Here is a 23,682-nt window from a genome sequence, read left to right on the forward strand (position 1 = left end):
TCGTAACCTTTGCACCGCGCCCAATAACTTCAACAGCCTGGCCGGGAGCTGGGAAAGCGTCCGCTAAGCTGACGCCGGAGTGGTGCCACGCTTGGACATCGAATCAAGGGATAGTCGGCCGCAGTTAATACATGTATTCCCCAAATATTGCCCAGTAACCACAATATTGCACACCGGCCTTCGGAAAGAAAGCGATTATGCTTAGCAAGGCGCCGGCATACACTTCACATCTGAGACGGCACCATTATCCAGTCGCGTACTGCGCGCCGATCTACACACTGGTCAATGTTGGACGGAGTCTGAGGCGCTACCAAGTACCCTGGCACCGAGGTTAGTCGCGGCGGAGCGGAGCGGACTGGCACTGCAGTGTGGTCGGAGACCACTGGTCTGTCTGTCTCTGTCGGACGCTCTCACAGAACTGCGGAGACTCCCATGTAGGTCCGGTCAAACTCCAGTCTGGTCCTGTTCAGGGGCCGTTTTGGTTCGGTTCTGTTCAGATGCTGGTCTGGTCCGGTCCAGACGCCGCTCACAGATTGCCCCGTCTCGCCTGGTCAATCTCGATGGCGACGAACAGCGCCTTGAAGTTACCGGCTCCGAAACCCTGCAGGGTGGAAGGAGTGGGACGTCAGTCGAAGCCCTGGCCGGGATGGAGCTAAGCTAGCTACACGCACTGTGTGCGGCCTGCATCATCAATCACACAAGCTTCCACTTGCTGACATACTGATTGGGAAGCAGCGAATGTGAATGTTCAGAGCCGGGAGTCAGTCAATCAAACCTTTTCACGAAACGAAATTCGTATACTTTATCAAGGCCAATACATCTGTGTTGGATCGCTTTGTGCTCTTCGTCGGTGTCTGATCCCGATTCGCCTCACCTGATGATTGTTTCGCTGAATGGCCTCAACGAACAGCGTCGGTCGGTCCTGCATGATCTTGGTGAAGATCTGCAGCAGGTAGCCGTCATCGTCGTAGTCGATCAGGATGTTCAGCTCCTGCAATTGACAGAACAGCATTTATGGCGCTCTTGCAACGAACATGTCAGCACGCTCAGCCTGTCAACCTCAGACGACTTCAGCAGAGGGTCTGGTTCTCTCCCGAGCCTATCGGAGCCCGCGGAGGCCGGATTGCAGATTGGTTCCAGCAAGGCGTTTCTGAGCCGACCAAAGGACACTTCAATGCACTCTCCAGCGTAAGCCTTCTACGGTGGTGCCACCTGCCGATCATTGGCGGTACCGAGGGCGATCACCGTACAGGCACGACTGCCTCGGCCGCCAGAGGTTGAGAAATGTGGCATTGCTTACCTGCAGAACGTCCAGGTCTTCTTCCACCTTGACCTTGGAGTGTTTGAGCTGTTCTCGCAGCTCCTCGTAGTAGGTGTCGGGGATGGTGAGGAACTCCTGGCCGCGCGCCTTCATCGCTCGGATCTGAGTCAACAAACACGGCATGGGTACAGATGTCAGCATGCAAGAAGTCGTAGTCGCACACACAGACTGGCAGGGATCTTAGTCATTCTACAGGTACTCGTAGTCAGCAGGCAGTCACAGAGAGACGCATATGTTTTCCAGTCAACAGACAAACAAAACATCAGTGACGAGTTCGACCATTACGCGACGATTTGGAATACCACTCACTTCGATTACTCCAGCCATCATCCTGCTCTACTGCCCCGGGTGATACACCCGGTACTGCTGCGGATGGTGGCGATTGTTCTATACTCGTGCTACTCCTGCCCCTGTTGGCAGTTGTCAGTGTTACTGCCGGTGTCACTGTAGGCTGTCGGTGTCACTGTAGGTGTTGTGTTACTGCCAGTGTTACTGTCCGGTCAGCTGCTGCCGATGTTAGTGCTCGTGCCACTCCCGCCGCTGTTGTCAGTGCTACTGTTGGTGCTACTGTCGGTGCTACTGCAGGTGCTACTGCCAGCTATTACTGCGCGGTACTCACCGAGCCGATGATGTCGGTCGTGTTGAGAGCGATGTGCTGCACACCCGCACCGCCGTAATAGTCCACGTACTCCTGAATCTGAGACTTCCTCTTGCCCGGCGCCGGCTCGTTGAGGGGCATCTGAGAGAGGGCATTGACTTTCAACACACGCATGCTTTACGGAATGGTCTTAGTGTGTAAGTACAAGACAGTGGTGGTATAATTGAAAACTGATAACTAATTGAGACAGCGGTGAAACTGCCAACTGGTAAGCCTTTCAACAAAATTGAAACTCATCCATAAAGTCAGGACCTTTTTGATCCCAGTAAATGACGAATGAGCGCACAATAAAGGATTTAGCATATGGCCTGGCTACCATCAGCCGTCAGGTACCGGTTACACGCTTGCCAAAGGTCCCCCACTCCCCACTCCCCACGTCACGCTGCCGGCCGCACCTTGATGGTCTCGTCCCAGTTGGTGACGACGATGGAGCGCAGTGCCGAGAACTCGGTGTGCAACTGCTTGTCGTCGATAGACCAGAACCGGTGGAAGGCCAGCGACTTCTCGTACCAGTCGGCCACGTTGGTCATCTGCAGGTCGGGCTGGTTGCCCACCACGTGGTCGACGAAGCGCAGCCCCACCGGCGGCAGCGTGGCCAGCAGCTTGCTCTCGGCTGCCAGCGGCTTCTGGTAGCCGGGCAGGAAGAGGCCCGAGTACGAGCCGCGCTCCACCAGCGTGTGCGTCGTGTCGCCGTACTATCGGACGGGTGAGACGAGAGCGTCAGTGGCCGACCGTACCACAACAGACGCGTTATGGACCGGTCAAGCGGGGCGAATGGCGATTCCCGATGGTCACTCGATGACACGCAAATCAAAATCAAGTAGGTTTTGAAATCCGACTTTTCTTGCCTTGACCAGAATCTCGCCATTGGTTGATATACTTGTAAATGAAAACTTTTCCCGTGACGGAATGTCGAAAAAAGCGTTAAAATAGAGTTCCTTGGACAAAGTTACCTAGCTATCAAATGCCGTTAAAATTGGAAAATGTGTCCATTATGTGCGGATGCAAGAAGAGGATACCCAATATCCAGGAAACTCACAAATGTAGGAAAGAGGAGCCAGTGATAAACCATAAAGAGATCCATGGCTGCTTTGAAACTCTGCATCTCCTCCTGAATGACGTCCACCTGTCAGGTGACAGCCCTCGCTCTACACTGTCGTCAGGGGGGTCTACATTTGCATGACAGGACGATTGCTGCGCGATAAGCCCGCGATACAGCCGCGATACAAAGGCGGCAGGGCCGACGTACCGTCTGCACCACGGCGAATCGCACCGAGCCGCTGGCGTCACTCTCCTCCCAGATGTCCTTGACAATGGTGGCGCCGCGCTTCTTGGCGTGCTGAGGGCAGGGGTAGCGGACGCGTCACCGGCCGCCCGCTCTGCAGGGCCGTGAACCGTCTCCCGGGGGCACGGTCGGGCTCACTAACGGCTCATCAAGGAGACAACCGGACTCTATAATGGAAGCTAGGGCTAGGCTAGGGCTTATGGAAGCTAGGGGCCGCCTAAACGGTCAGGCCGTTGCTAATCAAAAACCAGTCATAAAAATTTGACAAGACAGTGATAACACAGCGCAAGCGTCAGCTCATTCGCACGGAATCACGTCTATATATATATATATATATATATATATATATATATATATATATATATATATATATATATATATATATATATATATATACAGTTGAGATGGAACACAACAGCGTTTTTAGCGTTTTTAGCGTTTTTAGCAGCGTTTTTAGCAGTGCCCTCAACGTTATAAGACAGGGGTCATTCGTACGTACGTGCGCAGAGCTCTGAAGATATGTAGTAGCTGGAAAAACGTGGACGAGGAGCTGAAACATGTCAAACAAATGCTCGTAAACAACAACTACTCTAACAAAGAAGTTGACCTTGAGATCTCTAAAGCCCTCAATGACTACATGAAGACAACACCAGCAGCCCAAGAACAAGAAGCCCAAGAGATGGTCATCCTCCACTATCGCAACACGATGACGTCAGCCTACAAACAAGATGAGAAAGTCCTCAAGAACATCATTCATCAGAACGTCGATAGGCGTTATCACAAGTGTATTCGCGGCCATTGGGGCGACGTAAGAAAAGAAGAAAACAACTGGCCCCAAGAACTTTAAGTTATCAGTTAGCATGCACCTTTTCCTTGATATGTAGAGAATTTACCATTAATTGTTAGAGAAAATTGCATTTAAAATCTTCCATTTATGCTTTTTTCATCGTTTGCACAGTATGTTCTTTTACTAAGCTAGAAACACTAATTAGAAATAGTTCCCGCATCATCAAGAACAATAGGGAAGGCTTGAAGTGAATACAATAATCTAAACGGTTTTGTAATCCATGTGAAGACACTTCTAAAATTGCCTGTAGAAATATTAAAGGCAAAAGTTCAACTTTTTCACAAGACGGATGGCTATAAACCTATTCAACGTGTGACAACTCAGCCGGTATTTCGTCGCCTACAGCCCAGCTTTCCCTAGTGACCGATAGAGGCGCTGCTATCGATGTCCGCCCGTGCCGCCTAACGTGAAACCGGCAGAAAACAGACGACTACAACTCCGGATCTACTACAAAAACAAGAGGACATCAAACCTGATCATGCGCAACAACATGCACCGAGAAGACTGGCTGCAGACGACCAACGTAGTCTACCACTGGACATGCCCCATTGAAGGTTGCAAACTTCAAGAAAAACCGGTGGACTACATTGGTCAGACTACAACCACGCTCTCTCGACGCCAGACTATGAACTTACATCAGCATCCACCATTCGAACATATGAGAGATGCGCACCAGCGGCAAATCACCCGAGAAGATCTCGTCGGAAATCTCAACATCCTAAAACACGAAAGGAACCACCGAAAGCTGGCCATCCTGGAGGCTGTCATCATCAGGGAGAGGAATCCAGTACTCAACTGTCAACGTGACTATAGTTCGTTTTTCTTAAGTTTGCCCCTCACTGTAAACGTCTTTTTGAACACAGCACGAGAATTGCTGGCTGAATTACTGAGAAAACTGGTTGGCGCACATTGATTTCACCAGATTACACAGACGACCAATTTCATCAATTTTATTTACTTTTTCACAGACTCGTAGCTCGTATTTGCCAATGCCTACAGCCCCACAGGGATAGACGACTTCTCAGGAATTATGTCCGAACTAATAAATAAATTGCACGGCGCTTAACATAACGTTAAATCGTCGGTCTTCAAAACTTATTTTGAAAATATTATTCATATCTACAATACAATGTGCGCTAACCAGTTTTCTCAGTAATTCAGCTAGCGATTCTCGTGCTGTGTTCAAAAAGACGTTTACAGTGAGGGGCAAACTTAAGAAAAACGAACTATACCTCGGCATTTTTACGCTCTGCAGCACCCATACACTGAAAAAAACTTACACCTAGAGAGTTATTTTTGGAGTTTTTCCACTCCAGTTTGGCGAATAATCACGCACCAATGGCATATAATGATTATGTTTTGTAGCGTATTCTTACTCTCTGCATTGCATTAAGGGCGTTTTTGAAAGTTATTCTTAAACCTGTTACTATAATCATCTATGTTGTGTTTTAGCAAGTGCTAATTTTATCTTCTAATTTTATCACGTGTCCTTTTTATTCTTTCGGGTTATAAATTTATATCAGTCTCAAAGAGGCATGGGGTAATTTTAGCTTATTTCACAGTGATAAACAAGGTCATTGGAATATATTTGTGCTGAACTCCCATTAGATGGTAATAAAATTGACAGCTAGAGTACTTTTATCAAAACTGCATAAAAATAAACCGCTGTGGAGTATTTAGGGTAATTTTTATACTCCATTACGGCTGATAAATTGACGCGACAGAATAAAACTATTCTCATGTAGGTGTAAAAATTACGTCCTTTGTGATAAAACTATCATGTCCGGACAATAAGTTTATAACCATGGAGTAATATTATGTGGTAACTGGTAGCATTACTAACATTATTCTTCGGGAGTATTCGGGAGCGTATTTCAAGCAATATTGTATCACTTTCTTGATAATCCTATTACGTTGTGACATAACTAATCTAAAAGTGATTAATCTATTCGTCCAGCACAGTATTATTCCAAGAATAATATTTTCGGAATGTCTCTGCAGTTCGCGACCATTCGCGACCGCCATTGTGCTCAAGTCGTCAGAACCAAGGCCTTCTGTCAGAGAACCGAGCAAGCGTCCCAGTCCTCGAAGGTAAGCTGAAATTACTGTATACTTTGTGTTTTGTTAGTATGACTTTACAGTAATCCGTAGTATGACCATACAATCCAAGAAATGCGTTGACGTAGATTTGCGGACGAAGATTTCCGCGATGATGAAATTCTGGAAGACAAATTGTCACCCATGACATGCTCAAGGCCATTGAAACCAGGGGAAACAGCCATGTCAATTACCCTGATTTAGGTCAAGTTGTGATCAAGATTGTTATGTAGAGCTAATAAGTTATAGATTTTGTGATATTTTTTAAACCATGCAACTCACAGTGTAAGTACCAATATAAGCATCACACTCAGGGACACTGTATGGAAATGCTCCAAATACCTAGGTATGGCATGATAGCGCAACTTTCTGCCTCCTGCCGTCGCCGCCGTCGCCGCCCGCGGGGTCATCTGACCGGTTACCCCACGCGCTGCAGTCGGCTCTGAGTCTGCGCCCGCCCGAGAGTCAGAACTGGGCTCCCTTGTCTGACCTGACCTGACCTTACCTGACCTGACCTTCCACAATGATATAATGTTCACTTGATGCTGCTTGATGTTAATTCCATTCATTAATGTGATTTTGCGATGTTTCCAGGTGTGGACTTACTTGGGAATGATCTTGGGGCTCGAGGAGGACGTGAAGGAGCATGTCCTGCACAAAATCAGACATACCGCGAAGAAGTACTCGTATGCCCAGACGATGATAAACGTGGAGTCGGCCGACAAAGACGGTGAGTTTTGAACGGGCACAAGCACACCTTTTCGGATGAGGTGTTCCGCTAGCAACACATCGTGCCGGGGGGGGGGATACTCTTCTTCTATATAACTGGGCTCGAGCCGATCATCGTAGACAATATATTCCTGGCCAGGGCTGGAATAATGTTTAGATCTGACTGATTTTTTTTTTTAGCGAATGTAAAGTTAGGCCTGAGGTATTTTCGATAAATACGAGGTCAGGCCAAAACATTAGCCAAGGCCAAGTGTAGGAAGGTATTTCCCACGCATGCTTCTTCCTGCACGATGGAGAAATGACGTTTCACATATCCCAATGGCATAATACATTAATAGCAGAGGGCAGGACAACTGTTTATTTTCTTGATGATTTTTTTGGCTTAAAGGAAGACTGCCACCTTTTTTCACCAAACGGTTTTCACTAGACCTAGCCCACCTATGACCTACCCTGAAGTCTGTTTCCCGAAATTCGGCCTAGTTTTCAAGATATCCGCGATTGGACTTCAGATTAAAGTCATCACAAATGTGTGGAATATGGGAATGTAACATTACCATGTTAAAATCCCATCTCCCACACTTTTTGTGATGGCATCAATGTGAAGTTCGAATGCGGATATCTCGAAAACTAGGACGAATTTCGGGAAACGAACTTCAGGGTAGGTCATAGGTGGGTCAGGTCTACTGAAAACCGTTTTAAACCGAAAACCGTAAAAAGGTGGCACTTTAACGACGGGCGGGACAACATGTTGTACCTCACCTTTGGACAGCCAATCGTCGTTGGTTTTGCTATTAGTCAAAAAGTGTTGTTTAACTCTAGTGATATTGAAAAGTCATGGTTGTCTCCATTCAGGCTGTCTCCATTCATGGTTGTCTTTATTGTCTCCAAATATACCACAGTTACATGCAGTTTGATACCTACTTGCACTCAATACTTAACCATGACAGCGGAACATCGGGTACTAATTTCTTATTTCACTGAAATATTTTAACGACGTATAATTATTTTGTAATTATGCACCACGTTTAGTTGTAAAAGTGTATCGCACTACGCAAACGTACTACGCATCGTACTACGATTTTGAGAGTGAAAAGAAATCAGGAAAAGCGAAGAATCGTCTCCAGATACTGTAGATGGCATAGCCAGCTACTGTACGAACGCGGTTCCTTGTTTCTCTCCTAGGTTTCCTTTACGTTTATTTGTACGATATGCATTGATGCCAACTGACTGCAATATTCTTTTTCACGGCAGACGACGAGCTGCTAGCTCTACTTGCCTATGGTTGTGGAACAACCATTGGCACCTTGGCGGATCCGAGAAACGGGGTTCGTCAGGCAGGTGAGGAACTATCGGTGGACGGTGTGGTGGTCTGCCAACTGCCGGCCACCAGGTTGGAGACCGTGGCCCTAATGACGGCCGCCCACGCTGTCTTCTACACAAAGTTCACGGGGCCCTGCAGAGCCCTGTTCGAGATTCTTTACCGGAGTGTGGGATTCGATGTAAAAAAGTAAACCTATCTGACTTATCACAGAAGGTGCATGGGAGGTTACCCAGGTAGTGTAGAACCAGCATCGGAGATGCCCACTTCGAATGACTGGCGACCTGTGGCTCACCTGTGGTTCAAGTGACTCGTGACTTGTGGCTCACCTGTGGCTCAAGTGACTCGCAACGTGTGGCACACACTACTGGAGCCTCTGTATTATGACTAATTCAGCTGCGGCGGTCTCAGTACGCCAATGAGTCTCAGTACGTCTTTCATAGCCCAGATCACGCTCGTTTTATATGCCATCCGTGGCGGTGGTTCTGTGCGCAGATGTTATTCGTTAGCCTCAGTGTTAACCCTCGCCCTGGCAGGGGGGGGGGTCGATGCGACCCCCCCTAAGGTTTTTCGAAGATAGCGTAAAAACGGCGGCGCGCAGCGCCGCCAAATTTGGCACAGCCTATGGGGCAACCTTTCTACATATGACCTGAAAATTCCAGGTCCGAGTGACCTTGGGTCAGGTCACCAGGTCAGAAAAACCGGTACAAGGTCATAGTCAAATTTCAATTTTCTTTTTGCACCTGTCCAACTCACAGTTTTGCACTGATTTCCTTCAAACTTTCAGGATGTGCTAAGTTCACCGAGTTGTATAACATATAGTTCGGGTTTTTTTTAGGTCACTGACCTGAGGTCAGTTAGAGGTCATTACGTCGTAATGTTAAGCCTATGGGAAAATACTAAATTCGGAAAATACTGGAGATATCCGCTTCGTTCTATCACTTTTGTGCTTTGAAACCACAGTACTTAAAAGCAGGTCACTTGGTACTTCTTTGTTTGGTGTACTTATCCTTGGGTTAGGTCAAATGAGGTCAACTGAGGTCAAATGACGTTTTTGCCAATAACTTGGCACATAATGACTCTAGAGCTTAAAAAATAGTATCATTGTGTTCCTGGTGATCAGCCGAATCGAATGATATGTGATATGATGCAATTTGGTTAACTTGAACTTAATTTATAAATTTAAGTTTACTTAAAATTTAAGAAAAACTTTAAGTACACTTAAGCAGGCTAAAAAGTATATCATTCGACGCGCCTTGACGTGCTGAGTTCACTGGCGCTTTTCTTTTTGCTCTATCTTAATTAGATCAAAAGTTATAAGCGAAAAACTTTTGACCTGTTTTTCGCGAAATTTTTACATTTATACCCCCCAAAACCCCCCTAAATATTGACCTAGAGCAACCAAATTTGCACAGGGGCGAGAACTCCAGGGGGCCCACCTACCTACCAAATTTGGTGTTTCTAGGTGCCATAGGAGCCAATCACGAGGGGGGGGGTCGCATCGACCCCCCCCCCCTGCCAGGCCGTGTTATGAAAAATGCCCTGCCAGGGCGAGGGTTAACCGTACACGCTCGTTTTATCTGCCATCCGTGGCGGTGGTTCTGTGCGCAGATGTTATTCGTTAGCCTCAGTGTTAACCATACACGCTCGTTTTATCTGCCATCCGTGGCGGTGGTTCTGTGCGCAGATGTTATTCGTTAACCTCAGTGTTAACCATACACGCTCGTTTTATCTGCCATCCGTGGCGGTGGTTCTGTGCGAGATGTTATTCGTTAGCCTCAGTGTTAACCATACACGCTCGTTTTATCTGCCATCCGTGGCGGTGGTTCTGTGCGCAGATGTTATTCGTTAGCCTCAGTGTTAACCATAACGCCCTTGTGAGTTGTGACCTTGAACGTCCTTCCAGTGATTTCGCATTGCGGCCGGCAGAGACGAAGTTTTGCCTCCCAGTTGAGACGCCGCTTCTCAACTAGGAAGCAAAATTACGTCCCTGTCGGCCGCAATGCGCCATCACTGGAAGTGCGTCCAAATTAAGATGTACCTGCTGATGCTCAGGTACCATTCGTTAATCAATTGTTGGTGCTTCAATACATTGTTTAAATGCATTCCTTATTTTACACTTGGTCATAATATTATCACATCACCCCGCATTATCAGGGGTGGTACTTTTACACCGGGGATTGATTTTACCGGGGAGTTACTCCGGGGTAAAATTATCGAAAAAAGGAGTGCTTTTTGGCATGGCAATATTATTCCCCGAATGGGAGTAATTTTAGTATTAAGTTAATAAAATTATCATCTGGTGTAATTTTATCCAAAGATAGCATACTCTTATCCTCCGTCATAAAATTACTCCCTAGCACGAATAATATAAGCGCTCGGATACTAAATATATTCTATACGCTAGTTTTATTCCCCAAAACTCCCCATTTTAGGCGCTTATGCCAGGTCATAAAATTATTCGATTGCAGGAGTGCTTTTTGGCATTCTAAAATTAGAAAATGGGGAGTAAGTTTTTTTCAGTGTACTTACGGTGGTGTTTGAACGCCACCACTGTAAGCTCCCACTGTCCTTGGAATTGAAAGGATTCCAGATTTCAAATGAACGAGCTGTAGTGTATTTTTATGTGATCATTTTCATCAATTCGGTCCTGAGGGACATTCATTTTCAAACTGTCATTATGTTTACTTAGTATCTGTGTATCGTCTTTCATTATGCTTAAAAACGATTTGTGAATAAATCGAAACCGGTCGCATTATAATGAATTTAAATGACATTAATTGGTGAATTATTATCAAAAACCAATGATACTACCAGAAACACAGTACGAAATATCGAGAAGACACAGAAGAAGTTAATCACTGCTAAAAACGCTGTTGTGTTCCATCTCAACTGTATATCTAACGACCTGTTGCCGAAGTTTACTGATATATATATATATATATATATATATATATATATATATATATATATATATATATATATATATATATATATATATATATATATATATATATATATATATATATATATATATATATATATATATATATATATATAAGTGGTGTCAATTTCAAAAAACGTATGTCCGATGTCCGTCCAATGTCCAATACTTACGTCGACTGTTCGTCCAAAAATGTCCAAGCCAGCCATTTGTCCAAATATGTCCGACATCTACGCAATAGTTTACACTCAACACCGTTATTTAATTTGCTTTTAATGTATCGTTACCAGCTCAAAAGTGTTATTATTTCGAAAGCTGAGCTTTCTAATAGCCAATCAATGTTAAACACGATTACTTAATAAAAATGTTGATGTGTAGCAAGCGATTGTCCAAAGTTGTCCAAAGCTTGCTGTCATTGTCCAACCGAATTCCGAACTGGACATTGGACAAAATCGGAATTCCGAAGATTCAAGTTCCGATTGACACCACTAATATATATGAACATAGCGCATAATATATGACGTATTTTTCATATAGAGAGAAGTACCGCACGACCGACATGCGCACTTAGGACAACGATGGCGACAACCTACCTCGGCTCAGCGGTTACCGGACCTACCTCGACGATGACGTCCAGGTCCTCCACGGTAAACGCTACGTCTTTGACGCCGTCTCCGTGTCGCACCAGGTGGTCGCCCATTTCCTTGTTGCCCGGCTTCAGCGCGCTCTTGAACACGAAGTAGATGTCGTTCTGGCGAACGCAGTGGGCGGCCACGTCGCGACTGCCCGTCTCCAGGCCGGCGTACGCGTGCGGCGCGAACCCCAGATGGGTGCAGTAGTAGGAAGCCGCCTGTCCGCGCACACAGCATTTTTATGTATAAAGGCGTAACAACAACGGTGCAAAGATCAATACAACGGTATGGCTACAGTGATGTAGATTTATGAAAACTGTAACGATCAGAGCACTGACTAAAAAGTCGGCAAGGGTGAGGTAAGGAGACACTACGCAGTAAACCTACTACCTACTAAAACCAAGCACATTCGTCGTTTTTATTTATTTCTGTCATTGGTTCATCGGTGTTGGCTGTGCCTATCGGTCTTGCCTATGCAATAAGCCGGATCAGTAATAGCATCATGAGTAATGGGAACGACTAAGACCCAAGCCGGGTTAAAGGGACTATCCTACCTTCAAAAAAGTCCTGTTTAGCATGCAAAAAATGAGGAATGTCCTAACTAAGAAGCAAGAGGGTAATATATACATTTGCAGAATCGGAGAGGGGTGCTTTTGACTGGCGACTTCAGCAAGGCGTGAAACTTGGGCCGATGAACTAGCAGCAAGAGAGACGAGCACAGTGAGGTCGCTGATTAACTTCGGCAAGCTCCGAGCACCACGACATTCCTGTCGTCACAGGTAGGTCCAATGTCGCCCTCGTGGCACAGCGCCTTTCCAGCAGCGGCACCCGCTTTTACCGCGCTCATCAGAGTGACAAGGGTCTACCAGCGGTGTCCAGACGACATACAGCTGTACAGCAAGATTACCATCAGCGGGGATCCTCGCGCGGCGACCCGCAGAGGGCAGGGCAGCGAGCGGGGCGGGAGGCGCCGCCGCCCCCGGCTGCTGGTGATGGTAGAATTCCGAACGCTGCGCCGGCGCCGGTCGGCCGGCCGTCAGACGCGACGGGTCGGCCGCCGGCCGCACGTGACCGGGCTCGGCAGCAGGGTCGTTGGGAGGGCGCATTTGGCACTCTGCCAGCGTCTGGCAGCCAGAGCACCGCACTCAAGTGCAATGAGCATTCCGTTCACGGCAGCAGCAAGACAACGGTCATCTTATGCCATTTGTCAGGCTGCGGGAAGCGCCAGTGGAATTATTTCTGGGGTCATCATGATGTGAATACCGATCTCACGATCACATCTTTTCTTCTAGTTTTCGGTTCAGCCGCGGCGGAGACGGTGATGTCCAATGGGGCTGTGTGGGAGGGGAGGGTTGCTGGTCAGCCGTGCTCACCTGTTTAGCATTGCCCACCCAGAAGGTGACGTGGTCAAAGTGGACAAACTTGCCGCCGGCCGGCTTCTCGCCCTTGTCCTCGTAACTCGTCTGGAACAGAAGGTGCGCGCTGTGAAACCATTCAGCTGGACCAGCCAACTGAGCAACGCTGTCCTCGACGAGCCTCAGTGTGCCGGAGGTTATACCTTATGGGCTAACCAAAACTGACCCGGGTTTACAGGGTCGCAACTCGCACTCATACAGACATTCGGTAACATAAACGTAACGATGCATTGGCGGGTTGTAAATCGCAAGGCGTAAAACATGCATTCCACAGTATATCGAGAACTGTGCATTCGAGCATGTCCTTATCCAACTTCCGTATGACCTCAAGTGGTCCGGGCCCTTGTCTATGGGATGTCGTTTCATTTTATTTCGCCATTCCTATCAAGAGCTGCTCGAGATCAGATGACATACAAGATCAATCAAATGCTGATAAATGATAATTACCTCTTCATTCCACAAAGATACTCGTCTGCAACGCTGCAGGCAACACGGCAAGATGAAAATATTGAGAATCGTTCGAAAAGGTTCGATGGTTCGGCCCATTTGACGCGACCCACGCTGTTGACGCCCGCCTGAGACCCTAAGGTCAAGCCCTCAGGCAGTGACTCACCATGATGTCCCGAGGAAGGTCGCGTATAGGTGCACTGCCCACGGTCGAGCTCAGGTGCGTTCCGCAGTGTCCAGTGGGGAGATGGTCCGTTTGACTGTCGCCCGGCCGGCCCCAGACGGCTGTCGCTGATTGGTCGCCTCTCGGCCGGCCGCTCCCCTATTGGTGGAGACGAAGGCGCGGCCGCGGGCGCGGTGGCGCGGCCGGTCCTCCAGGGCTGATCGGCGAGCTGATTATTCGAGGACGAGAGGGAGAGTTCGGGGCCGCACGGGAGACGAGCGCAGCAGCGGCAGACCCGGGCCCGTGTGCTCCCGCCACACTGCGCAGTTAGGATACGCGGTGGGGAGTTCACGAGCTGGTGCCCTTTCTGCGCTTGTCCACCGACCAAATCCACCTACTCTACGCTCCATATGTTTGACTTATCAAGGGCTGCTTTACATGTGCAATGTACATTGCGCACTTTCAAAGCTAACACTGCCTCTCATAGCCCCTTGCCGGATTAGGAGTGACCTCCCTGGTTTTGGTAGATCCTCCCTGCTGTAGATGATGCATAATTTGCCTGGGTGCTCACACTGCACACTGGCAAGACGAAAAACACTTGGAGTTGGACAGTGGTTCGAAAAGTTCCTCGACAAGCACATCGAATCGCATCGGTCCCAGCGCGATTTGCAGTCTTTTTTTTACGACCTAACATGTGGAAAAAAACTCACTAATCTGGAGCACCCCACTCATTTCGTTTGTTGATTTAGACTTATTCGGTCTATTTACAGACCAGTTAAGGGCCGCAGGAAGAGGACAATGGAGACATTGGACTGATTGGACTACACTCTATGGTGCGCCGCTGAGGCTGAGTGCACCGCTGCTGTCTGTCCCGCGTAAGGCAGGCAGGTCCTGTGGGACAGATGTGCGCACAGTCACTCCGGAGGAACATGTTGCTTTTAGAGCCGGCCCAATCGGCTGTTCGAAACTTCAATCGATCTTCAATGAGGAGTGAGGCAGCAGCTCTACATACCTCGTTGACGTCCAACGGCATCGCTTTGAGCGCCATCTGGCTTTCAAGAGGGCACCACCATGCCAGTTCAAGCCATGGACTTAGGAAAAAGACACACTGGCCATGGATGAGGTCATGGCTTCTTCGAAGGAACGAATTTAGTAGGAATATATCAACACTTGGATGCTTATATAGACTTTGACGTCATGTAGTTTCACAAATCACAGCTGAGATAATTTTGTCGTCCGAACCAACACATGTCGGAGCGAGACAGCGTCTGGCGTCAGGTCAGGGTCTGAACACGTCACATGTCACAGTACTGTCACCTGTCAGAACATGGAAACGATGGCCCGGTCGCTGCACCGTCCCGAGATGCTGCCCACCCGTTCTGCACTAACCCACTGTTATCTTACGACGGGGGGGGGGGGATGGAGGACAGCCTAGGTCATCGGGACCCAAGACATAATAATGCGCGTCAACTTTTATTTACTTACTACAGCCTACTGAAATTAAGCAGCTAGTGCAACAAAAATATTTAGAACCCTCAAAGCTAACTCGCCATTGTCATTCCACATCTTCGATGAGCGAATAGTATGACAAAGTGCAGAAAACACTTTCATCCAATGAGCCTGGTACGCAAGCGTACAGTGCCTGCATTTCCTCCACGCCTGAGTCCACGCGCTATGCACGGCTCACAAACACATACACACACACGCACACACATAAATCGCACGTATATACACAAAACCCAACGAAACAGCATCGGTATGCAAGTGAACAAAATCATACACTATGCCATACGGCTTAAACAGACTTTTTACGCAGCCATAAGATAACATTCGAGAGCCTATTGAATAGCATAAACCACACTCGCATCAATCGCAAGGATGGAGGTGCGTAGGATTGATTGATTGATCCCGCCTCCATGCGTACGGTTGATGTGAGCGTTAGTTGAGTCATTTAAAAGGCTCCCTCGTGTTATCTTCTGACTGCGGAAAGTCTGTTTCCGCCTTTAACCGGGAAATCGGTGCTCAACACAAGGCTGAAGACAGCCATGATCCCTGTGCTACAAGGAGCACTAAATAAAAACGAAAACATGGTGGGTGAATGGTGACACGAATGTTTCAAATCATCTTATCTTACAATGTAACACCGTCCGCCACTGTGAGGATACGTGAAACCATGGATGGTGTTAAAAGCGCCCCTTGCGGCACAGGCGCTGTCCGTGTGCGCGGGTCGTACGGAACCGCTCGAGACAGCGATCGTCTCAGCGTGAGTTAGTCTGTGCCGCGCTCAGCCTGCGGAACCCTGGGCAGTCTCCACAGGTTTGTCTGTCCATCGCTCGGCACTCACTGTGCGAGACTTCGGTCGTGCGAAGTGAATGCGACGCCCAGCCACACTAGCCTGGAGTGACCCAGCTTTGTACCTCATGTTCCTGCGGCTGCTGGGCCTACAGTTCATCGGCAAACACAAAGCTGGTGGAATGGACGGGCGCCTGCCTGCCGGCACCTACGGACGCGCCCCGCCGCCCCCTCGGCCGACCGACGCCGCGGCCCCGTCCGCGGCCGCGACCGCGCGGCCTGCCCACCACCGCCAAAGGAGGCTCCACGTGCTGAGACCAGCCATCGTCGATGCTCGAACTCTGGTCTTCGTGCTCGAACTCGATGAGCTCGGTGAGATCAACCGCGTTCCAGCACTGTTTGGCCGGGCTGGGCGTTTCGGCCTCGAACACCTCCACCTCCTCTACCACATCGTCCTCTTCGTCCTCGTCATCATCCACCTCGTAGGACCTCCACTTCTGCTTGGTGATGCTGTGCGCCTGACCGCGGCGGACGGGCGAATGCTGCTCGGCCGCCTCCATGTGATCCAGGGTCAGCTGTCCGGCCATCTCTCCGGCGGCGATCACCTCTGTCTCTAGCGGTTCCAGCTCGGCCACCACTGCCGCCGGCTGCGGCCGCGGCCGCGACCACGGGCCCGGACCCTTTATGAAGCGCAGCCTCTTCTGCTCGCGCAGCTCCTTGAAGCCGCGCGACACCTCGGGGAATCGTCCGAACGCCGCCGCGCTGCGCAGCGCAAACATCGACGGCAGCGGGATGTTCATCGTGTTGCGCACAAACTCGAACGTGCGCCGGCGGCAGAGGCGCCGCAGTGCGATGGCGCGCATGTAGTCTTCAGCCTCCCAGGGCAGCAGCCTCTTGCTTTTAAGCAGACGAGACTGCTGAGCTCGAGTGAATACCGCATTGAGAGCGTCTCGCATTCGCTCGATGATGGCCGCCTGGCGTATGTCACGCTTCACATCCCTCCCGATAGCGTCGATGCGCTGCGTGGTGGCGGTGTGCGCGTGTTTCAACGACGAGTTACGGAGTGCCAGTACCTCCTGGCGAAGACTGAAGATCATCCGCTTGGCCTCGAGCATGTCGGCCGGCACGGAGAGCATATCGTTGGCCAGCGCGAGCTCGACGGGCTCTTCCTCGGAGCGGAGCACCATGAGCGGGTGGCCGGCCGGGAACATGGCGGCGTTTTGCAGCGCCTGCTCCGCCTCCACGTCTTCCCGCCGGCGCCGGCCCGACTGCCGGCCTGTGAGCGACATCAGCGTGGACTGCGCGGCCGCCTGCTGCAACAGCAGCTCCTGCAACTGCCGCTGCTTGGTGGCCAGCTTCTGCTCCAGCACGCCCGTCTGTCGCTGCATCCTGCGGATCTCCTTTAGCTGCCGGCCCAGGTCGTCCAGGTCCTCGCCTTCGTCTCGCTGCTCTACCTCGGGCTTCATGAACGTCACCTTGCGAATGATGGGACCGCCATTCGGCAGATTGTATACCTCGGACTTCATGCTGGTGATTGTGCCTTCTACCCCTCTGGATAGCGAAACATTGGATGCTGCCTTACGCCGTTTGGCGGCCACGCTCGTAGTGGGAGCCCTTTTGCGTGGTTTTCCCACAGAAGCGAGCATGTCCAGCTTCTGGTCGCGCTGCCATTGCTCGCGGCGCAGCTGCTCTGCCATGGCCTCCTCGATGATGGCGGCGCGATCCTCGGGGTCCAGCGGCGGCGATTGCTCCCGCAAAGGGTGCAGCGCTTCCCACTCCTCCTCCTCATCGCCGGCATACTCCTCCAGCAGACTGAAATAGCCACAAGTTGTAATCGTCACCGGACAAGGTACACAGAAAATCGCTGAACGACAAAATATACAACAGCAAGCATGCAGTTATAATAGTACAAGAGCTGTGTTGAAAGTATGTGAATATCTGTCATTAAAATTAAGTTAGAAAGCTACAGTATTGACAGACTGCTTTCGTCCATTGACTTGGTATTTATTCATTTTATCATGCAATACAAACATTTATGATCTGCCAACCATGTAATTATTTTAGGTACATTTTCAATTATGGATGTTCATTCACTCTCAAAACAAAAAGCCCCACACATCATTCACTCTCAAAACAAGAAGCCCCACACACTGGTGAGGGAACCAATTATTTGAATCACTTTCCAACCATACTGAAGTGATTTTTATGCTGCAGTTCAAGTCCAGGTCATGTGACCTTGTATGTTGGCCATTAAAAATCCTGATTTATCTGCTCAGCAGATCTAAGAAGTTGCCAGTTTGCTGGCACTTTTCGGTTTCTCTAATTGTGCAGTTGCCAATGAGAGGCCTACACCAATTGGAATTTGACTGAGCAGATAAAGGAAAAGACTTTGCCCAAAAAAAAAAAAATCAGGGTGACTCATCAGTCATCACACAGGAGGTAGACGAATGATATGTCCAATGTGCTTAGGACAATTTTAACCCTAGCCTACCATAACTAGCAGGAAGGTAGCAACTAAAATAAGAACCCATTAAATCGTTGATCCTCCTTTTGCCCCCTTTAACCCTCACTCCTCTCGGGGGAGGGGAGTCGAACGGACCCCTTCCCTCAGTTTTTCGCGAATAACTCGCGCTAAAAGCGGGAGAACGCGAAGAAACTTCCAGTACCCTCGAATCTCGATTTAAGAAATCAATTTCACGCATACCCTGAAAATGTCATGACCCTGACCCAGATGACCTTTGACCTGTGACAAATGTTGAAAATAATGCCCTTTGCTGGTCCCAGCCGGGTCCAAACAATTTTGTTCTCCTTCACAACTTTATACTCCGGCACCTGAACTCTCTTTAATTTCCAGCCTGTGATGAAAAACTGATATTATTACGCCTAAAACATGCAGTTATAGCATTGAGAAAACACGTTTTATCAACTGTCACATTTAGGAGGCAAAACATTTGATTTTCCTGTTGAGTGTTCTAAAAGCTGGCCGGTTCTCCGGACAGATTTTATTCTCCGGGACCACGACCAAAATTCACAATTCCAGCATTGCCTGTGACCTATTTCTCGAGACCATGTTTGGCCAGAATCGCGATTCAGCGTATGTCCTCTCACATTGTCCGCACATTTGCAGTCTTTTTGTGGTCTTAAGAGTTCAAACATGTGAAATGATGTTGGTCACATGCATTATGGTGGGTGTCACGGTCACATGAAGGTCATGCCAGGTCATTGACATTTGATGAACCTGGTTCACTTTTTTTGTATTAGTTAGGTCAGAATGCCAAACCGATTATGAACAGCACACTATACCTATGATGTATTTTGATCCCCTGGTCCTGATTTCACATATGATAATTATCCATTCTGGAACTACCAAAGCACCTGTGAAATATTTACTGTTACCGCAAACTGTTAGGTACCTAAAACACTCCACACAACCTAGAAGCAGTACAGTGCCGAAGGTAATGTCTCAGGAGAGATTACAGACAATAAATCAAATATTTTAAGGTTAAGTGGTTGTGTATCTGACTTCAGGCTGCCGAGGGCCTGATAATAACTTTCTGGATTGATATATCAGACGGGCACACTGTGGTATGTCCGACCCATTTATGGAAACGTTTCCATTTTTGGAACAATGGAAATGCCGTTTCCAAAAATAGAAACGGCCTGTTCCATAAATGGCGACGCTGCGTGCATTGCTGCTTTTGAAGCAAACTGGGCATTGATTGGTGCAATTTGGCATGCGCAGGATGCCACCAATCGACAGCCAGCATTCTAGTTTATGTTCCTGTTCTCCGACTTTCCGATCAGAAAACCGAAAGTTGACGAACGAGGTGACGGTCGTCAAGTTAGATGTAAGTGAATCCTAATCTATAATCTAAGATTCGGAATCAGGCGAGCCCCTACGATTTGGACCAAACTAAGGCGGCGTTCGATGTCTCCCGGACGGCAAAGATTCTTTGCCGTCCGGCCAATAACGTCCAAGGTCAGCGGGGGCTCGGCTGCGGTTATGAAACGTGATTGGCCGGACGGCGTAGAATCTTCGCCGTCCGAGAGACATCGAACGCGGGTTAGTCAGTGGATAGTACGTAACGTCCTGATTACGATGCACCCAAAATCTAAGCTCGGCCCGCCATATTTACAAAGTTACGGATGTTTCAATTTCAATGTCATTCGGGAGAGCCCCTACGATTTCCGTCAAAATTTGTGTACGGACACACTAGATGCTCCGCATTACGAATATCACAAAATTTAAGCTCGGCCCGCCATATTTACGAAGTTCTATAGAGTTCTATAGAGTTATTTACGAAGTTCATGTGTTCTATAGAACACATGCTTATGACTTACTCTATCAAGTTTTAGCCAGATATCTTCTAAAATGGCCAAGTTATTAGTTATACGCATTATAGCAAAAATTTCACAAATTTATATTTTTCAAATAAATTTTCCTCTTCGAATTTGACATCGTACACCAATATAAATAGCACCATCGTGCTCCTGAGCTCAAACTGCATCAAATAGACATGTTTTTGTTAAAAAAATTAACTTTGAAATTTGACCTTTTTAACCTGAGAGTGACCAGAGGGCTGTTCACGGGCCCTGTGTGCGGTCGGACCGCACACAGCTGCCTCCAAGCTCCGCCCACTGCGTCCCTACGTCAGCCTTCCGTCACCGCACACAGCGACCGCTGTGGCCGGTCGGGACTGGCCACAGCGGACAGTCCACCGCACGCAGCCGTGACGTCAGAGCCGCCTACCCATCCCCTACCCCCACGCCTGCTGGACGTACCGCACACAGCACACGCAGCAGTGTGCGGTGCCCGTGAACACCCCTCTGAACTCAGCTATATTCAGATGAAAATGGCATCAAATGACACAGGCAACACCGAATTCGAAAAATATGGCCTAAATGGACCATAAAGCATGTGTGACGTGACCGACTTATGACATAAGATTTCCGTGACCTATGATGACCTGACCCTGACCTGAAAATCAAAGTACAAGTTTGGTACCCTCAGGGTACATAAAGCATCTGTTTACGAGTGTGTAAACAAAAAATCAGCCTGATCTGCCTTTTAAGACGGCACCCAAAACCCAAAATGTGAGCAAGCCAAACATTGATCATTTTTACTTTGACCTGACCTGTGACGTCATCAGTGACATCGAGGTCGATGAAATTAAGTTAAGCTCAACAGTTTTTCCGGGGCTATCAGATGCCGTTTGAATTTTGACGATCGGCCCAGTAGTTTCGGAGTAGGGAGGGCCCCCCAGTAAGGTGTGTTATACACAGACCCGCACAGACCCCAGTGGGGCGCGGGTAAATGTTTCAGTATGACTATGAACCCAACGTCCAAGATAAATACTGAGAGCTTACTGTTATACCAGTTCCAAAACATCAAACGTTTAGTCAATTATAAATTTTAAAAACACAAAGTGGTGATGTTGAATGGATACAACAACTTTCTGTGCACAAAGACAAGTGCATTTGGTGTATCCGTGCTTGTTTACAGTGAAAGTGGTATAACATGAAATCCAGTCACCCTGGACAAAAAATTGTGCAAAGATGTTGCCATTTCTATCTATGGAATGAGCGTTTCCATTTTTGGAACAGATGAGTTGTCAAAATTGGAAATGTTTCCATTCATAGGAACATCTCCATAAATAAATCAGAAAAACCAGTGCGCCCAACTGATATTGGGTGTGGTTTGATTTAATTTTGAGCCTAGGGTGCAAAAGGATGATTTCACAATTTAATCTTAAGAAGCTCACTGACTTATTTGAATTAAATAAATCTTTTAAAAACTTAGGACAAAATAAAAGCTACGAAAAAGATATTCTATCGCACCACACAGGACACAGTCCAAAACATTTCATTACCAATAAAAGTTATCTCACCTATCCAATCCAGATGTAGGCAGCCGCAAAGATGGTAAGGCAAGAGCATGGAGCCTGGGTCTCAGAGGCTTAAGACCAAAAGCACATTTGGTTCGATATGAGGAGTCAAAGTCATCCTTTGTGAAATGCAGCGAGCAAATTCTGGCATTTTTTACATTGTACCCATCTTCAATTTGGCATCTTGCCATCCACTCTGCTCTCAATTCAGGATCATGAGGCAGGTGGAAAAATGATAATGAATTAGCTTTGTCCGTTTTGAGAGTTTTGCTGTTACTGTTATAGTACGCACGGCAACCAGCCACCGCGCAGAGAACCATCGTGGTCACGCTTCAGCTTAGGTATTACAGAATTTGAATTGCCGGTTAATCAAAGATGTAAATAATGTAACAATCCACAGTATTTCCTCCAGCGGGTTTTGGGCCACTGTCGACACAAATTCAACACAAATTCGTGGGCCGTATTCATACTATTTTCTGGACGAATCGCCAGCTGGCGCCGTCTGGTGGCGCTAGCAGAGCTACGTATATAATGGTATATATCAATGCCAGATGCAAATTACTAAATATATATTTTTAATTTTTCTATGAATGCCATTTCACGTGTTCGTTTCCATCTCCTACCGTCTTTATATCAAAAAATAACATAGCTATCCTACGTCGCCAGCTGGCCAGCCAGCTGATTCCAGTTGTTAGAAAGGTCCCAATTCGTTGGCTGATATGCTTCTACGATCACGGCGCACCTATGTGCTATTTAAATTCAGGACGCGTGTATATCACACCACGGTGAGATTTACATAATGCATCGCACTGTAGTGTAAACCTCACCCGGGTGTGATTTACACAATACACTACTCCTGTGTATATCACACCACGCGGAGTGTGATTTACACAGTGGGCCGGCAATGCGTAAATCACACCGGGGTGTCAGGGGCTCCGCCACAGGGGGGTACGCGGGGGTCCGGACCCCCTCAATAATTTACCTGGGGGGTACAGTACCCCCCAATATTCCGAAAACCTATAAGCTTGTTTTCGCGTAAGAATGACTAAACCATTCACAGAATGTGTTGAATAATTTAGAATGTGCAGTGTTGACAGTCGCAAAGCTAAGGAATTCAAGATCTAGAAATGTAGAGATCCCTAAAAATGTGACACATGAAGCGCTCAACTCTCGCCGACCTATATGTAGGTACGGGAGTGTCATTATTCTGCCATTTTGTTATTAAAATGAATGCGTTTAAAGGAAGGGTGCCACCTTTTGGACACAACGCAGTTTTTACAAGATTAGCCTCACATGAACCTAAAAACCGGCTTCACTTACCTATGCTCGAGACGGTCAGCATTGAATCCGCACGTGAAGTTATCATTTGCCAGTTTTGCTGCCAGCATTTGGGCAGGCAAAAATCTTCAGCACTATTTCCTCGTCGTGTTAAGGGTATTTTATAAAACATGAAATCAGCAAAGGTATGTATAAAGTTATACTTTTGAAGCATGTTTTATCATTTTGAAAGGGTATATTTTTTCTTTATGGTATACACTTAAGTTTTAAAATTTTAATTGGGAAGTTTTTCTAGTAAGTTGCATGAAGGGTGAAGGGTTCCATAGATCTCTTAAGCATTGTAAAGGAAAAACCTTTACTCGACTTATTTG

General features: G+C 47.8%; 2 protein-coding genes across 2 annotated transcripts; both read right to left on the reverse strand.

Annotated features, from left to right (window-relative positions):
• Nucleotides 1-119: 119 nt before the first annotated feature.
• Nucleotides 120-14,388, reverse strand: LOC122364539 (4-hydroxyphenylpyruvate dioxygenase-like). The gene is made up of 9 exons (XM_043335002.1): nt 13,860-14,388; nt 13,205-13,294; nt 11,819-12,049; nt 3,229-3,318; nt 2,375-2,674; nt 1,941-2,060; nt 1,301-1,423; nt 875-991; nt 120-601 (listed from the first exon to the last, which is right to left on the reverse strand). Exons 1-9 carry the CDS (start codon nt 13,860-13,862, stop codon nt 527-529), a joined length of 1,149 nt encoding a protein of 382 aa, XP_043190937.1. The 5' UTR covers nt 13,863-14,388; the 3' UTR covers nt 120-526.
• Nucleotides 14,389-15,313: 925 nt separating this feature from the next.
• Nucleotides 15,314-23,367, reverse strand: LOC122364540. The gene is made up of 2 exons (XM_043335003.1): nt 23,354-23,367; nt 15,314-17,960 (listed from the first exon to the last, which is right to left on the reverse strand). The coding sequence occupies exon 2, from the start codon at nt 17,843-17,845 to the stop codon at nt 16,298-16,300; it is 1,548 nt and encodes a 515-aa protein (XP_043190938.1). The 5' UTR covers nt 17,846-17,960; nt 23,354-23,367; the 3' UTR covers nt 15,314-16,297.
• Nucleotides 23,368-23,682: the final 315 nt, after the last annotated feature.

Source organism: Amphibalanus amphitrite, unplaced genomic scaffold, assembly GCF_019059575.1.
Source record: "Amphibalanus amphitrite isolate SeventyFive unplaced genomic scaffold, NRLGWU_Aamphi_draft 000681F_arrow, whole genome shotgun sequence".
Classification (NCBI taxonomy): domain Eukaryota; kingdom Metazoa; phylum Arthropoda; class Thecostraca; order Balanomorpha; family Balanidae; genus Amphibalanus; species Amphibalanus amphitrite.